The sequence below is a fragment of the Nanorana parkeri genome, unplaced genomic scaffold (genome assembly GCF_000935625.1).
Source record: "Nanorana parkeri isolate BGI_ZX_2015 unplaced genomic scaffold, ASM93562v1 scaffold964, whole genome shotgun sequence".
Taxonomy (NCBI): Eukaryota; Metazoa; Chordata; class Amphibia; order Anura; family Dicroglossidae; genus Nanorana; species Nanorana parkeri.
This window is the reverse complement of record NW_017307232.1, coordinates 451,471-470,432: the sequence shown is the minus strand read 5'-3', so window position 1 is coordinate 470,432 and position 18,962 is coordinate 451,471. Positions and strand designations below refer to the sequence as shown.

The window sequence follows — 18,962 nt, the reverse complement described above, 5'->3', positions numbered from 1 at the left end:
TTGGTTATACATGCTAGATTATTGGAAACAATGAAGTATAGTAAACTCCCAGTTATCTGGCACCTACTGATCCCCGTGGTAAAACTGTATTGCTTTTGGCTATTGCAAATTGCAATAGCCAATAGCAGGCTGGCTATTGAAACCCCACCCACTGAGCAGAAGTGTAAGTATAGTTGTGCACACAAATGTACGCCAAGACTGCGTTTTACACCCGCACTTGGGCACTGCATATATTTAGTACGCCATCAACATACTTTTTGAAAAAGGAAAGGGGAAGGGAAGGTCCCTGTCACACCTCCATGAACATGGACCATGAGGATTAATGCACAAAAAATATTGGTTTAACTCAAAACTGTCATCACTACTTTTCCTTTCTTTTAGCTTTTCAAAATAAAAAATTGAATAATTTATAGGTTAAATAAAAGGCTTAGTGCAGTAAAGTCAACTAATACATTTCTCATAGATACATGAGACCAAAAAAGAGGGACAACTGAACAGGAAAGAGGGACAGAGGTATTTGGTTCCAAATGAGGGACAGTCGGGAGCTATCCACAAACAATATATGGGAAATCATACCCTAAGTAGGAAATAAATACATACCCGGGATGTCTAATTAACAATGTTATTTAGTATATTTAATGATTTACAGCTCCTCAATTTAAAGAAATAACATATTACTTTTTAATTAAATGGAAGGATGGCTTTAATACGTCTTTTACAGACAATACACAAGCTTAAATTTCCAGCAAATGATCCGCAGGTGAATTTACCAGTTATAATAATTTTTGTGAAATAGAACTCCACTATGGCCAATTACTTGTTACAGATTAATTCAAATTAGCATGGTTATAGAACTGAAAAGATGTGTAGACTCATTTTTTTGTGCCTATATAGATGAGGTTTAAGTGTATCTCTAGGCAAAACCTTTCTTTTTAATTTTGGATAAAGTGGGGAAGGGTTAGACCCTGTGTCAAATTTTTATTCCTGGTCTAGGCGAGTTTCACCCCTCTGTACTGGTGACCAAGAAAGTGAAATCCAAAATTTTAGAGTTGGGGAAATCTTCTAATGAGGACATGTTAGGATCCAGAGCACCTCCAGGTGGCGCTGGAGCTAAGCACTGCAGTTCCTGTGCTCACCTGCAGGTGTCTCCAGGCAGCCAGGAACTGTCAGGTACCAGACCACCACTGGGTGGAGCTGCAACCTGCAGGTAAAGGGGTCACCTGCGGGTGTCTCCCAGCTGCCAGCACCTAGCCATCACCTGGTGCTTCCTGGGAGGGTATTTAAAACCCTCCCTGCAGTCAGGACGATGGCTTCGTATCTTGTTGTTTCCTGTGAATCCTGAGTCCCCAGTCCTGTTGCCATTTCCTGCGATTCCTGAGATCTGTTACCTGCTTAAATCCCCGAGTCCTGTTACCTGCTTATGTTCCTGAGTCCTGTTACCTGCTTATGTTCCCGAGTCCTGTTACCTGCTTATGTTCCTGAGTCCTGTTGCTCTGCTCCCCAGGTTTTCCTGCCCTGTTATACACTGTGTGGGTATTCTGCGGTTTGCTCCTAGTTTTGGTTACTTTTTGTATGTGCTTGGTTGGGGTCACGTTACTCAGTGGCGGAACTACCGCCGGTGCAGCCGGTGCTGGTGCACAAGGGCCAGAGGCTGTGGGGGGGCTCAGTGGGGTCCGGTCCTGGGCACCCCCACAGCCTCAGTGGGGTCCGGTCCTGCAATATGGGGCAGTGCACGGTCCTGGTGTTCGAACACCGAGGCCCCGCACTGCCGACGGGCTTCCCAGTGAGGGGGCAGGGTATGCTCCATATTATAATCTATTTCTCTGATTAAATGATTACAGGTAGGTATGTGATCTATCAAAGTTTGAGGCTACGCTAGAATGTGTGACCGGTGACGTGGTCACACGTTTTAACGTAATCCCACCCAGTTTTTCGGCGGTCCCTTTGGTTATTAGGTCCGCCACTGACGCTACTTATTAAGGTTTGCTTTTGGGCGTTTTATTTGGTTGTGCTGTTTACGAATAAACTGTATATAACACATTTTGCCCTGTCCGGTGTGGTCATACGTGTTTGGTCTTCCCGTGTGGGTACCTGCATACGGTGTGGGGACACCTGTGCACGGACCCATGACAGGACAGCTGTTTCAAGGACAACCATTAAAGAGGGGGATTCCCCTCCTTTTGTTATGATTATATATTCACTGTATTGCCAAAAGTATTGGGACACCCCTCCGAATCATTGGATTCAGGTGTTCTGTGAAATTTCCTTGCTACTAAATATTCCACGGTCAACAGTTAGTTGTATTATAACAATGTGGAAGCAACTGGGAACAACAGCAACTCAGCAACGAAGTGGTAGGCCAAATAAAATGACCGAGCGGGGTCAGCGCATTCTGAAGTGCACAGTGCACAGAAGTCCCCAACTGTCTGCAGAGTCAATAGCTACAGGCTGGAATGGGTTTCCATGAGCGAGCAGCTGCATCCAAGCCTTACATCACCAAGTGCAATGAAGCGTTGGATGCAGTGGTGTAAAGCACGCCGCCACTGGACTCTAGAGAAGTGGAGACGTGCTCTCTGGAGTGATGAATCACGCTTCTCTGTCTGGCAATCTGATGGACATGTCTGGGTTTGGCAGTTGCCAGGAGAACGATACTTGCCTGACTGTATGGTGCCAAGTGTAAAGTTTGGGGGAGGGGGGATTATGAGAGGGGGGGTTGTTTTTCAGGGGTTGGGCTTGGCCCCTTAGTTCCAGTGAAGGGAACTCTTAAGGCATCAGCATACCAAGACATTTTGGACCATTTCATGCTCCCAACTTTGTGGGAACAGTTTGGGGATGGCCCCTTCCTGTTCCAAAATGACTGTGTACCAGTGCACAAAGCAAGGTCCAAAAAGACATGGATGAGCGAGATTGGGGTGGAGGATCTTGACTGGCCTGCACAGAGTCCTGACCTCAACCCGATAGAACACCTTTGGGATGAATTAGAGTGGAGACTGTGAGCCAGGCCATCTCGTCTAACATCAGTACCTGACCTCACATATGCGCTTCTGGAAGAATGGTCAAACTTTCCCATAGACACGCTGCTAAATCTTGTGGACAACCTTCACAGAAGAGTTGAAGCTGTTATAGCTGCAGAGGGTGGGCCAACTCAATATTGAACCCTACAAACTAAGACTGGGATGCCATTAAAGTTCATGTGCGTGTAAAGGCAGGCGTCAAAATACTTTTGGCAATATAGTGTGTATATAGATCTATCTATCTATCTATCTATCTATCTATCTATCTATCTATCTATCTATCTATCTATCTATCTATCTATCTATCTATCTATCTATATCTATATACACATATATACATACATACATACATACATACATACATACAGTATATCACCTAGGTTTCTTACCTACACACAGTGAGGGGCCCCAGGATTTGCCCCGGGATATGTGTCTGCTATGGAAGAAACAAACTTTGTTCCTCTCTGATCTTAATAAATCATGCTTTTGGTCCTGGAGCCTGGAGACTCTGTTGACATTTGGGAAAAGCCTCCATTCTTAGGTCCACATTTTACCTGGCCACAGATACTCAGTAATGAGTCTCACCTGGCCACAGATTTTTTATATGACTGTTGCTGGAGGCACTTTCCCATTTACACTATCTGCGGTGACTGGTGTTTTTCAGCAACTGAACAACGTCAGCCACCGCTAGAGCACCTAGAAAACCATTGTGCCCTATTCACAACACAATACAGGTGTGATCTGTGGTGTGTAGGGATGTGCGGTCAGGGGAGGCACGTGAGTATAATGGAAGTAAAAGCTGTGAACTTCAAGTCTGAAGCTGACATCTTTTTCTCCATTCAGAGCGGCCTGTAACAGGTTACACAGGAGGGAAAGCCTGTCATGGACGCAGCGCTGCCTGTTAATTACAGGCGGCGCTTCATCTGGCATTTGACAGCTAAATTAGGTTACACAGCAACGGGCTTCCCCACTGCTTGTGTAACCTAACATAGTGAGGCCAGAGCAGGAACAGTCTCTACTTGGTCTTAGAGGCTTGAGCTCTGCGGTTGGTTCGGACCAATGACAAAGCGCCATTGGTCCAAGCTGTCCAATCAAAAATAAATACATAAATAAACCCACTGAGATCCACTATCTGGATGCCTCACCAGTGATGAGCAAGTGAGGGACAGAGAGGCACCTCCCTGTCTCCTGCCTTCTCCCTCCTCCACACATAGCTTGGTGACCGGGCTGGGGGCGGGGGCAGGCAGGGGGAATGTCTCACCTAGCATAGACCTTACTGCACGTTCCTGGTGGTGTGGTGCCCATGTGAAAAAATGCAGACATGCTCCAATTTTTCACGGCGCACTGGACCTCATCGCAGATCAACACACTGCAGCACAGTACACCGCACTACTACTTAGTTAACTGGTGACTTGTTAACTTAGTTTTCATTGGTTATCAGAATCTGGTTGGAATGCCAGCCAAAATGTTACAGGTTGTTAAAAACTCTTACCAATCTGGAATGCTCTGCCCGGAATTGGGGGTGGCAGGCACAGCTGCCTTTCCCCACACGTGACCCAATGAAATGCTGCCTAGTGCAACCTCCTCATGCTGCCTTATTATAGGGACAGCCCTGTGTGCCATATTTCATCAAAATTATATATAAAAATGTATCTTTGCATGTAAGTGCATTTTTGTGTTTACGTGTGTGTTTTTAAAATATTTTTTTATATGTGATTACACTTAACGTTATTGCTATCACACAGGGGACTAAAAATCCCCCTATGTGATAACAAATTTACAGTGACAGGCCCTCTTTATGGAGACATCAGGGGCCTTTAAGACACCTAATGTCACCTAGGGACCCCCCATGAGTGGAAGCAGGGAAAGGACATTTAAAAATGCCCACCCGCATCTAGGAAGTGACCGTCCGTCCATTTAGTTACTAAACGGCCGGATGGAAGGTGGTCAGAAACAGGGCGGTGTGCACAAGTGGAAAACTGTCATCATTTTAAACAGCCGGCGGTGGCTGTTTACATACAAACGCTCTGGCGGCTATAGAGCTGCCTGATCGCTTGTATGCTACTTGCAAGTGTGTGCGCCCCCCCCCCCCCCCCCCCCCCCTCCGCTGACAGCTTTCTCGGGCCACACTGTCCCCTGTGCAGGCCCAGGACCAGATCAGATTGGAGGGAGATCAGCTCACTTCCACCTACTTATCTCCCCTCCGATCTCTGATTGTGGAAGTGATGGGTTTTACAACTTCTAATTCAGCTTCTTTGGGGGTCCCTAGGTGACATTAGGGGTCCCCTGATGTCTCCATAAAGAGGACCTGTTACGCTATATTTGATTGTTAGCCCCCTATGCAATAAAGTGTAAAAAATATGTTTTCTTAGTTTTTCTAATTACTTAAAGGAGAACTATGAGATGAGTGATTTTTAAGCTGTATTGTTTATCATCAATAAAATCTTATTGCTAAAAAAAAAATAAAAAAAAATAAGTTTTTAAAAAATAACCTAAAATATCACCACAAATGTCAGAGCGTGAGCAATAATTTTAGGGCTATCAATCACTGTTAAAACTAAACTGATGAGCGGTAAAAGCTTTAAAGCGTCGCATGTGGCCAATTTTACTCATGGTAGTTTTTTGCAGTTTTGCGGGCGCACGCAATTTTATAGCTTGACATGTTTGGTATCTATTTACCCGACATGACCCCGTCTTTCATATTTTACCAAAAAATTGGGTAATGTTTTATGACATAACGTAGGGAAAACTGTTTTTTTTCCCACATTTTTCGGTACTTTTTACTTTATATAGCAAAAAATAAAAAACCCCAGTGGTGATTAAATACCACCTAAAGAAAGATGATATAAAATTCATTTAGCTGCGGCTTTGCATGACTAAATAAAATTCCTCAGCACTGGCCTGGACAGGAAGGGGGTTTAACACCTTGGTCTTCAAGTAGTTAAAGTATGAAAATAATATCTCACGGTATCACTGCAGAAAGGTTGAATTTGATAGGAAATGGCAGCTGTTATTGCTGGTTTGTGTTTACAGGTGCCAGTTCCAAGGATGCTATCCTCGTGCTTGCTTTACTACTAAGGCCTGGTTCACACCAAGGCATTTTTGAGCAGTAGAAAAAGTGCTTTAAAATGCCCAACAGAAGAAACCCCATGATTTTTAATGGCCCCTGTTCACACCTGAGCAGCAAAACGCCAAATGCAGAAAAAAGTACATTAACTTTTTTGGGCTATTTAGAGCTCGTTCCCCCCTCCCCCCCATAGACTTTAACCAGTTGACATCCGCTCACCCGGTAACGGGTGTGTGCAACGGTCGGGTCTTCTCTGCCCGTGCGTGCCCGCTAGGGGGCGCGCGCGAGCAGAAAAAAATTGCCGTCTGGAGACGGCAACCCGCAAATGCAGTAGTGCCGTCCGTCCGTTTTTTTACTACTTTTTTTTACTATTAAGAGGTTAATGGAAATGCCAGGAAATGCGCGGCAGAAGCATGTTGCACATTTTTGTGCACGGTTTTGCGTGTTTGTATGCGCGTTCATCCATTGACCGTAATGTTTGTGAATAAGTGAAGGATGCCAATGATGGACTCAAGAGCTTGAAACAAGAAAAGCGAGACAGCATTTGGAGCTTCTATATGTCCTTCCTCACAGGTTCTCTTTAACTGGGCTTCAAATAATCCGTGTGATTTTGTAGGTCTACACAAAACATTGCAGATATTACTTCACCGAAAAAAAATCTTCACAAAATAATGAATTATAATAACAGGTGTCATGTATTATTGGATCTGGATCAGTGATTTATGGAGCAAAGATCTACTCCAGTCTGTGTGTCAGATTCATCAATACCCATTTTTCATGTTTTAGATAATAGGAATTTGGACAAGTCATAAATAACGCTGAATCCTAAGTCAATAGTAATCTTCCACCACACATATTATTACTAAATACAGTTTCAATTTATATTGTGTAGATCATGGACCATGAGAATATTCATAAGATTTGTTTTATGATCCAATGAGTATATGAACTAAGTGGAACCTTTTAGGTGCAGCAAGTTAGATGTATATAAAATGTCAATATATCGCGTACAATACTGCAGAGTGTAAAATCGAATAGATCATGTTGTATCATTTAAAACATTTATTTAATGTTATCTACTTAGCTCGAATGCAGAGCCTAAAAAAGGTAAAAAATCTCTGGGTCTGCAAATTCTAGGCCCTGCCACAGTAAACACGTGCTGAATGTGATTGTCTGTAAAAAAAAGTAGAGTATTAAGAGCAGCTATTATAATAATCATAAAAATATTTTATTTAGAGGTGCACCGAAACTGAAAATTAAAAAAATGTCAGGCCGAAACTGAATTTTCAAAAAACCTTTTCAAATTTGTTAAATATTTTATTTTTATTTATTTTATTAAATAAAAATTTTTTTAACTTTACTGTTGGGGGCATCGGGGAAATATTGGGGGTCTAAACAGACTCCTGATATTTCCCTTTTAAAATAGAAAAAGGGATTGAGGACACATACAATGTCCTCAATAATTTACAAACACTCAGAGATCACTGATCACCGACTGCTTGTACCCGCTCTCCATCCTGACTCTCTGTCACAGGAGGCTGAGCAAGCAGTGCGCGGAGGAGAGCTTGGTCTCCTCTGACAGCTGTCTCCGCCTCCACCCTGCCGTTCTCCTTTTTTTTTTCACATTTTATATTTAACAAGTTAAATCCACCTATATACAAACAGTTTTATGTAAAAAAGAAATGATTAAGGCATAATGAAAAGAAAGAGGATATGACAACTTACAAAGGTCTTAATATAATAAACAATATATACGGTTTCTTAAGAGACTGAATAAGAACTTTAACACATATCGGTGAATTAATTATGTAATGAAGTTGAGTGACATTTGGTGAAGTTTACTTTTTTTTTTTCCCTCTCCATGAACATATATTGGATTCGGGGGACTATTGTAAGGAGGGTGTTGTCATGACGGATAAGATGGGAAAAAGGAGGGGAACCCGAAGAGAATGGAAGGGAGAGTGGGGACAAAAGAAAGGGGCTCAGTGAACATGGAAAAGAGAAAAGGGGTGAACAAAGACAAGAGAAGAGTGAGTGACAGATTAGCATAAATTGTTTGTGACAAATTACCATGTGAATTAGGGTTTGCTGAACATTTAACATTTAAGTATTATTTGACATTCAGTAATCAGTAATGACCAAGGCATGCAGAGAAGAAAAAGAGTAACAGAAAAGAGAAAGTAGGAATAGAGGGAAAAAACAAGCTAACAGAAAGGTAAGAAGATAAGAAAAGGAAACCATGTAATCTTAAAGTAGGGTAATATATTCTTCAGATGAAACAAATTGTTCCCAATAAAACCAAGTTGGAGTGAAAAGGTCAGACCTGTTGTAGAGGGCTGATGTGAGCAGGGCCGCTGTTAGGCCCCTGGTACCAATACATGGTTATATTAGTAAAATCGTTATTGCTTTTACATTACATGACCCCGCACACTTGCTGCAGGGTGTACTGCATTTGCAACATATGCATTCTAGATATAATATACACAGAGGCATTTGTTAAAAATGCAACGCACCATGCAGCAAATGTTCGGGGGCATGCAATGTAAATGCATCACTGATTTTACTGATATAACCATGAGGTGCTACATTTGTTCTGTGCTACTTTATAAATCATACAATAAGATTTTTAATTTAAATCATATTGTATGATTTAAAAAATAGTTCAGAATAAATGTGCCAGTATGTGGTTAAATTAGTAAAATCCATATTGCATTTATATTGCATGGACCCAAACACTTGCTGCATGGTGCATTGCATTTTCAACATATGCATTCTACATATAATATAGACTAATATAGGGTCAAAAATCTGTAATGTAGACTCCATTGCATTGCAGACTCCTGAGTTTATTGCGGTGCAGAGTCCTGAGTCTATACCAGACATCCCAACTCTCCCGGACGCTCAGGGAGTCTCCCGCTATTAGATAGTGGCTCCCGGCCGAGGAGAGGAACACTTTCTCCTGAAAAGGTTTACTCTGCTCAATCGAGCAGAGTAAACCTTTCCCTGCTCTGTTTTTTTTTTCTGACATTGGAGCCGCCGTCAGTCAGAAATCCCCCCCCAAAAAAACAGCATAGGATTAAGAAGCTATTGCTTCCTCTGCTATCTGTCATAATTTCAGGGGGGTGCTCTTCCCCCCCCTGCGGTTGGGGTGGGGGGGGGGCAGAGGGCACCTCCCTGAAATGAGAAGGGCACCTCCCTGAAATTGCTTCTTTCAGGTTGGGATCCCTGCTATACACACACATATATTGTTTTTAGTTTTCGGGGAAGGTGATGTAGATGGATACGGGGGGTCTGCGTCAGGAAGTGGGGGGCAGGTAATGGAGGTGGGTGGGTTGTGGGGGCCCATCAGCAAAATCTTGCCCAGGGTCCACTTAATATTAAAGACGGCCCTGGATGTGAGGTCCTCCATATTCCTGATTTTGTTTTTGTTTACTCTGTTGCTTCAGGGTGCTAGGGACACACGCCCCCGAGCTGCATTCAATAAATGTTTCAATAGTGAGTTATTATAGCTCTTTCTGGACATTGGCGTTAGATTCAGGAGGATGGCTGCTGGATTGTTCATCAAGTCAAAACCAGTGAGTTCCTTGATTATACCGAGGACCTGTTGCACGAAAGGCTTGATCAATGAGCACTCCCAAAAATATGGAATAAGATTCACGTAGATATTAGAGTGATCTGGAAAAAAATGTTTTAAGAAAGAAGGGGTCCTATACCAGCAGGTCATGATTTTATTGGTGATTTCTTGATATTTATTACAAATTGATGCTTTGTGAGCAAAGAATAGAATCTGATCGATTTGATCTTTTGAGAATTAGTTTCTTAAGTCTCGTTCCCATTTTTTAATGAAAGGTAGATCTGAGTCAGCAGAATCATCGAGAATAAATTGATAGGCCTTGGAGAGGGTACCCCTAACTATGCCTTGACCTGAACACAGAATCTCGAAAGGAGAGCGTGTCCTTGAGAATAGCCGTGAATTAGGTTGGGACTGTAGAAAGTGAGAAAGCTGTAATCGTCCCCATTGATCCAAACATTGTACTTGAAATTCCGAGTGCAGGATAGTGATGTCTTTCCAAGAGTTTTAGCGTAAAAAATGGTAAGCTCTTTCCAGTCCTGCCTCACGTCAGGTGCAGAATATCTTATCTGTAAAACCAGGGGTGAATGTAGGGTGGCCTAGTATTGGAGACATTGGTGAGGGACAACAAGGGGTTGAACTTAGAGAGTAGAATTTGTGATACGGTAGGACCAATTAGGGGATGTTTAGATAAGGATGTTATGAAGTGGTTGTCAATCCAAGGAACTGTCTTGTTCAACAGAAACCCATATGTTTTGCTGTCCATGTCTGCACCAGTCTACAACTCTGGTTAGATGGTTTGCTAAATAATAAAATGATGGATCAGGAAGTCCCACTCCACTGCTCACCTTCGAACGTGTCAGTAAGGTCCCTTTTAATCTGCCCGCTCTTCCGCACCAGATAAATTGAATGAAAGCAGAACGTATAGGTCAAAGAAAATAATTGGGGATGCAAATCGGCATTGTTCGAAAAAGGTACAGGAGATAAGGCAGTAGCGTCATCTTCAGAAAATTACACCTTCCAAACCAGGAAAATGCATGGGACTGCCAATTTTCCAAGTCGCTACATAGAGAGCGGAAGAAGGGCAAAAAATTACAGTGAAAGAGATGAGCGAGATTAGGGGTAATATCTTTACCCAGATAATGAATGGCTTGTGTTGCCCAATGGAAGGAGAAGTTAGGTTGAATTGACTGTAGAAAGGACTTCTGAAAATTAATTTTGAAATTTGACAGGAAGCCATATAATTGTAACTCTTTCATTAGATTCGGTAAAGAAGTATGTGGTTTGGTTATATAGAACAGAAGGTCGTCAGCGTAGGCTGCAACCTTGTGTAGACAATTTCCCACCTGTAAGCCCGTGATATCAGGGTTATTCATAATGTGCGATAGAAAAGGCTCAAGAGTGAGGATAAAGATAAGGGGGAAGAGGGTATCCGTGACGGGTGCCATTAGTAATAGAAAAGGGGCAAGAATGATGACGCTTAATTCTAACTGTTGCCGATGGTTTAGAGTAAAGAGCTCCAAACCAAGCTTGGAACTGTTGGGGAATGTTAATGTGGAACAAGGTCCCACCTAGGAAGTCCTATGCCACTCTGTTGAATGCTTTTTCAGCGCCCGTAGACAGGATCAACATGGGAGTTCCCGAAGTCCTAGCTCTATGAATGAGATCAATGGTACGGATAGTGTTATCCCTGGTTTCTCTATGGGAGACAAATTCGGTTTGATCTGGATAAATAATATGATGTAGTATAGGACTTATTCTTAGAGCTAGGATTTGGGCAAATAGTTTGAGGCTATTGTTTAGTAAAGAAATTTGTCTATAACTACTGCCGCTCTCCTGATCTGTCACAGGAGGCTGAGTGGGGTGGTGCTGGAGGAGAGCCCAGCCTCCTGTGACAGCACTGAGAACTGACTCCGCCCCCACACTACCGCTCTCCTAATCTGTCACAGGAGGCTGAGCGGTTCAGGAGGAGAGACGCCGGCCGCTCACATCGGTCTCCTCCCCCGCACCGCTCGGCCTCCTGTGACACTTTCTCTTCTCCCTACTGGACGCTGCACTGGGTCAGAGGGGACACAGAGCAGCGCCCAGTGGGGAGGAGAGAAACAAGGCATGCACCCCTATTTTGGCCGAGGTATAGCACTTTTGGCATTTTGCCAAAAGTGGCATTTTCGGCCAATATGTTTCGGCGGGCGAAATTATGGTGCATGACAATTTTATTAACTACAAACATAAGCTGCATTGACATTTACCTTTCTCCTATTGTATATAATTTACTTTATCATATCTTATAACTTTTCCAGGATTGGAGGAGCTCTACCAACTGCATTTTCCTATTTTTCGGAAGTTCTTGCAAGAGAGAAGCGAGGAGAGCACTTGAGCTGGTTGTGTATGTTTTGGATGATAGGTGGAATATATGCATCAGCCATGGCTTGGGCCATAATCCCACACTACGGTAAGCAGAATCTTCTCCCTCCAGGTTGTCACAAGGAAAGAAGAATCCTCTTTATGGTGCCATTTTGAACAAGAGATGAAGTGGTGTTGACTCAATTAGTCATTTAGCTGTATCAAAGATTGATTTATTGATTTTGTGGCCCATCCTTTGTGAATCAGACCTATTAGACTCTTTTCACAAAACCATGTGACCATGTGGTCCATTTGGGTTGCTGCACAGTGCCTATTACTGTTTACCATAATGAAAAAGCCAAGAGAGAACTCTATAACCTTGTTTTATAGCAATCTCTAAACAGTGCAGACTCCTTCAACACACAACCCCCTTTGGCCCAAAGCCCAGGGGACACAGACTTTAGAACACCTTCCCAAAATCATCCTTTAGAACAGTGATTCTCAACCTGTGTAACCTCAGGGCCCACATTTGTCCTTGTACTGTAGAGGTTCCGGGAGCCAGAATGTGATGTCCGTCCAGTCCAGGCATCTCTACAGGGCACACAAGGGAGCTGTAAGCAATGCACATATGAATGGAGCTCCCTTTGGGCCATACTTCCAGCCCACCCCACCTCATGTTGACACGCAGTGTCGGGCAACATATTTTGAATGTTTCTCTCTGTAGGTCTTTATAGGTTGAACTCGATGGGCTTGTATCTCTTTTCAACCTGACTAACTATGTAACTATGAATAGTTGCTGGGCGTGAGAACTAATAGTGCTGCGCTGGGAGGAGGCTGAGGATTCTCTCACCTAGAAAAGTGGAAGACGTGTGATCATCCACTGAACATGGGGTCACAGCCCACTTTTGGGTCACGACCCACCAGTTGAGAAAAAAGGCTTTAGAATATGACAATAGTTACTGCAGAGGAGAGCTAAGGCACTTAGCAGAAACCCCAAGCTCATGCCCTGCCCTGGGTCTAGCAATAACAATGCGTTCTTTAATTAGGGAATTGCAGGTATGAAAGTAATGTAGGATGTCTAGCTACTTTTCAGTGTTGATGCTGATGGGGATGCCAGTTACTCAAATAATCATGGACGCCAAGCTCCCCCTAGTATGCTTGGAGCATAGCTTGCTATATGATAGAACATGCCAACTCTATTTCAACAGTCAAGGGCTTTGGCAGGATCCATGTTACTTATTCAGGTATCGGGCTATGGTAAAGCCAATGAATAAACTTAATTTGGATTAGTTGGTTCCTTGCAGATATAACAGGTTTAGGGAGTAAAGTAAAAATAATGAAACTTGCAGACAGTACAATGAGCTTTGCTTGTATGACTTTATGTTCACTTTAATTCACCCAGCTCACAAACTGCTGCACTTAGCCTACAGGAAAGAAAATAAATGGAAATGCACCAACTGTTTCTCCGAAAATAAAACCACTAATACGAAAGTTAAAACATCCAGATTGCCCCGAGTGAAATGAAAAATGTTTGGGCAGATGTTTTATTTAATAAACTGACGTTAAGGAAAATGTATTCAAGAGATGCTTATCAATAAATGTGAAGGAAATGTGGACAGCATGAAAATAACACTGTGCATATGTGTACTCTAGTCAACTGAAAATGTTTGCTTCTCTAAAGACCATGTACACTTATGAGTCAGAACATGGTATGAAGAGCACAGTTCTGTTGTCTGCAAGGGGCTCCTGACACCTGGGGCCCATACAGTGTCTTTTTCTAAATTACTTAAAGCGACTGTTACGTGAATAAAAAACAATCCAGGCAAAGGGACACTGTAAAGAAAGAATTTATATACTGTACTTATCTCTTTGGTAGGGGTTAAGTGAATCCTTTGCTTCCTTGCACAGCTCTGGGTGCCGCAGATAACTTCTGGGTGTGTTGGATACCTGGTCCCCCGCTGGCCACTGTGGGTCTTCTCGCTGGCAGCACATCTTTACTGTGTCCTGTAGAGAGGAGTCACAAAGCAGGGGAAAGCAGGGGAAACACTATCCAACAGCAGGGGAAGCACTATCTAACACACCTGGTGTCAGTAGTCATCTGACAGAGAGGTAAGTATGTCTCGGTCTGGGAGCCGGGGAACTAGGGAATATAGGCTCTGGGGTTTACAGATTGGGTCAGTATAGGCTGAGCTGAAATTATGCCTGAGATGCAGGTCACAGGGAAACCAGGGGCTGAAATTACTGTACATCACTTGGGGCATGCTAGAGGCACATGGTCTATGAAGTTCCGGGTCTTCACCAGAGCCCCAGAAGGTGCGGATCTTACACTGCAGGACAACTCCCAGGTTGCAGCCCTCACACACACCGGCGCAGGCACAGACGACAGGATACTGCAGCGTTGAGAAGTGAGACAGATGCTGCACCGAGGTTCAGCATACAAAGGCAGGCCCGGGTGAAGTTTGTTACACTCTTCTGATCAGGAGTACAGTATACTGAGGAAAAGAGGAGGAATTCCATAAATGTGATAGGAGCACTGGTAAACAACAGAGAGTCAGTAACGGTACAACTGGCCAGGATACTCGGAAGAAGCAGGCTAAAAGAGACAAGCAACCACACAGAAGCTGGATAGAGAGCACAGGTGCAAAGAGCTCACTGAAGATAGTGATAACAGTCCACTTGCTGGAAGTGGAGGATCTCACTAGGAGCATAAAGGAATCCAAAGGAGACACGGAACAGCAACACTTGCAGTAGCAGTTTGCAGGGATCCTAAGGATACAAGTTCCAAGCAACACAAAGTGGTCCAGCCGAAGTGTATAGACACGTTGCTCGAATGCCGAGCAACAAGTGCACTGGCTATTTATAACAGAGGTTTAGGGCCTGTTCACACCATGTCCAGACCAGATCCAGACCAAGACGTTTTTTGTCTGCACCTGAAGTGCATCCCAACGTGTTCCTAAGGTATTTCTGTCCTCTGTTCACACAAGTGCAGTCTGTTCCGGTGCAGGGGGGAAAATGCTGCATGCACTATTTTTTCTGGTCTGGAACGCACCAAAACACATGTAAATGCATAAAAATGCATGCAAACTCGCTGAAACTGACTGGAATGCACCTAAAAGCTAATTTTAAGCTAAAAATATTAGAAAAATGCACCGGAATGCGTCACAAATGCCTCAAAAACATGTCAAAAAATCACTGCACAGTGTTTGCAGATCTGGCCCAGGCATGGTGGCCAGAAGCCCTTAGAGCGGATTGGCAGGAAGCCGTACTCCTCAGACAGGGGGCAATACATGGCGCCAGAGCAATGCACAGGGAATTGTGACAAGGTATAACTCTTCTCCCTTAAATGGGTCACTTTGCCTGGATTTTCTTAAATGTAAGATTGCCTCGAGATTTAGCATTCTTTTAAAGGGTGAAATGACTAAAAAAGGGTTGAGAAACTTTGGCCCAAACACTTTGACAAGCAGAGGTCACATGCTCCTCCATACCCAGTAGGCCCATTTAATTATACCAATTGATTGAGGACAGTGAGAGAGCAGACGGTTGTTTTATACCTTCCTGACAAATTGACAATGCCTCTTTTAAAAACTAACACGGGTACTTCCAGGCACCACAAGGTCTGGCACCTCAGCACTGTTGTCACCTTAGGCACGCACTATTTTTTCTGATTGCACCGGAACGCAGTCACTAATGTGCCACGCCTTCCCCTGCGGCCGATCGCATTGCGGCCGGAGGGCATAGCTGCAGTGCCATTGAGTTCAATGCACCACCACGCCTCCTCCCACCCCAAGACAAAGTGAGCCAGCCGGAATGTGATCCCATGCGTTGCGGTCACAATCGATCCGGAACACACTGAGGATGGTGTGAACTAGCCCTTAAGGTCAGATTAACATTACCATTTCAAGCGCTGCATTGTGGGATTCCTAGTTTAATACCGTTCAGCTAATACTTGGATTTTGATTGGTTATTGTACAGCAAATAAGAATTGAAAGGGAAGACATAATGCTCAGCGCGAGGGGTCAAACAATACACAGAGCCATTACTTTTTTCCCTTAGGATCTGTTTCATTTGGGAAGTCGGTTTTGTCTCTTAAACGAGTGTAGCTGGTGTTGGATTATGTAACCAGTGTACAGTGAATTGCTACTATCTGCTAAGTTTTATTACCGAAGTGACTACTCTGTGTGAAATCATTCAGGCATGTCACAGTTCATTACTCATAGCTCAGGACTTCTCCTATCTCTGCAGCTGCCTGAGTGCACAGCCAAGGGTTTATAGAACACAAAGCAGAGCTGTCATTAGCAAGAATGGTTTCTTCAAGACACAGAGGTTTATTTGACGCAAGGGACTTGGATGTGATATTATTGAAAAGAACAATAATAGGGAAAATAGCCATAATGTTTTATTATTTTCTCCCCTTTTGTTTTTTAATTTGATCCCACCTGTTCTTTTTGTTGAATGGCATGTATAATCACAGTACTCAGTAAAGCTATAAAAATGTTCATATGATGGCTGCACAAGTGATATATCATTGGGACAGGAGTGCTCAAACAAAAAGACTGCAGATTTCCTGCATATGGTTGAGGCAGCCACATTTCAGGGTCTTTGCATGTCACTACATTACCTCTGAGTTACCGATTTCTACTTTTCAGCACCACACACATAGATTTGAATATATTATACTGTACAGAGAACTGATTCATTTCCCTTCCTGCTCCTCCCTGCCTGCTCAGACAGCCATTTGGAGTTTCAATCAGAGGGAGAGAGTCTGACAGCAAACAGTTCCTACTGTGCTTTCTCTTTAGAAAACCCATAATGCTCTGAGACACTTATGTTATGGATACACAACCTGTTAAATGTTTATTTGTAAAGCAAACATATTCCGGCTTCCGTCGGAGATCCGGTGACGTCACGGACATCAACGTCACCGGACTCCTCCCCCCCTCCCCGAGGGGCTCTGTCGGCTAACGTAGGGAAGGGGGGAGGAGTCGGGTGATGTAGTTGTCCGTGATGGGTAACGAAAAGAAGGAGGGAGGAGTCCGTTGACGTCGATGTCCGTGACGTCAAAGGACTCCTCCCCCTTCCCTTCGTTACCTGACGGGTTCAAAGATTGAAGCGGAGGGCAGGCAGCAATGGCGGAGGTGGCACTCATATTTTTTTGAATAGCAGTGACTGACACTGATCACAACCATTCATAAATTGGTAGAGTCTGGAGTAGCGCTCTGCTATATGCTCAGTGTTGCTTTTTGAAAATGAGTTTATAGCTGTCTAAGGAAATGCTGTCACCATAAGAGTTATGAAGCTGGCCTGCTACGAGCAGTTCTGTTCCCTGGTAACCCTTATGGCAACTACAAGAAAATGGTTAAACCCAAGCCTATATATAAACATTTTAACATCAGTTGAAAACATTTAAACTTAAAAAAATACAACAAATGTAACCCAAAACCATTATTGTTGGTGCTGTCAGTTTTTCCAGTCAGCTTGATCTAGATAATAAAAGGGAATTTATATTCTGATTACTATCACTTAAATTCATTAGAATTCAATATTTTTCATGATAATTGTCTGGCATACTAGGACAAGAAAATGGAGATTCTACAGCTTTGGAACGAAAGTCAGATATGTTTATAGAAGATGTAAAAATTAACCCTTGCAGTGGGGCTATCCTCGCATTGCAAGGGTTAATAGCTCGTTCTGGTCTAGGGGCTAAAATAATTAAATTATACTCACCTGATCCTCAATCTTGTGGCGGTGAGCACTTACCTCTCGCAGTACAATGTCCCTCGGTGGCCATGCGTCTATAGCAGCTGCATTAGATGTGATAACATCACGGGTCCCAGATCCCGGTGAAGAAGGGTCTGTAGAGATTGGTTTAGCAGCTAAGTGTGACTGAGGATCAGGTAAGTATATTTTCTTTATGTTAGCCCCTAGACCAAAACGAGCACTTAACCCTTAAGGGTTAATTTTTACATTTCCTGGAGTTCTTCTTTAAACTATCATTTATTATAGTGTGTGTGTAAGAGATTTGGTGACCCTGCTGCTCTCTCATTTAAAAAAGTCTAAACATTATTGGTTCAAACTATGCAGATCCCAAGTCAACTGAAGAACATTACACTAATTTGTGTGGTCCTCTATTGAATTTATATCACAAATAATTCCGGATCCCAAGCAGAACCAGCAGGGTAGGAGACCATTGTTTTCCTTGTCAATAACATAGCTAAAACAGAAGATATTCTGAAAGTGCACCGGCTTATTTTAGATGGACCAGAATGCAGATAGCGCAGGGCCTATCTTGTTTGGGATATTGAGATTATTTCATATGGTTAGCACAATGTCTGTCTAAGTATATACTATGGAAAATAAAACTAAAAGAGACATTTTTCCATTACTGAATGCATTCCTATACTTACTCGACTCAGAACTAACTTCACATTCATCTCATGCCTTCACTAATGTCTGCCTCCACTTACAGCTCTCCCATATAATGCTATTGCATAACAGTATTGTGTGAAGAGCTATGAAAGACATTGTGTGGGTTGAGACGTGATTATCACCTGCTTTGAACACGCTGTTAGATACAAGGCACATCAGACAGTGTGTAGCTTCTTGAAAATAGTAATTGATTACCTCAGTGCCAGCTTTTCATTTTCTGCGTTAACCCCATTTATGCTGAATACACAATAATTTGACCAAAGTTATAGTTACCATTATGTGTAAGAGGGCATAACCAAGAATAACTTTTTTCTTAAAGCTAAACTCCAGGAAGATGTTAAAGGTACATATTAATGCAGCTCTGTATTCACTAATGCATCATTATATATTTTTTATTAATGTAAGTGGTATTATTATTACATAAATGTGACTCAATATCAGCCTCTTGCAGTCCCTGCACAGCAAAGAAGGATGAGGTGTACAATAAGCCATTCAGTTTTGCTGCAGTGTTCATTTGCTGACAAGGAACATACTGATTGGA

The 18,962-nt window shown here is 43.0% G+C and overlaps 1 protein-coding gene across 1 annotated transcript in view; it reads left to right on the top strand.

Moving 5' to 3' along the window:
• The window catches only part of SV2C (synaptic vesicle glycoprotein 2C), a 146,588-nt gene that overhangs the window by 90,810 nt on the left and 36,816 nt on the right, over positions 1–18,962 (top strand). Inside the window, exon 4 of the mRNA XM_018566623.1 lies at positions 11,953–12,104. Coding sequence (XP_018422125.1) covers positions 11,953–12,104 — 152 coding nt within the window. The remainder of the gene's footprint in view (positions 1–11,952; positions 12,105–18,962) is intronic.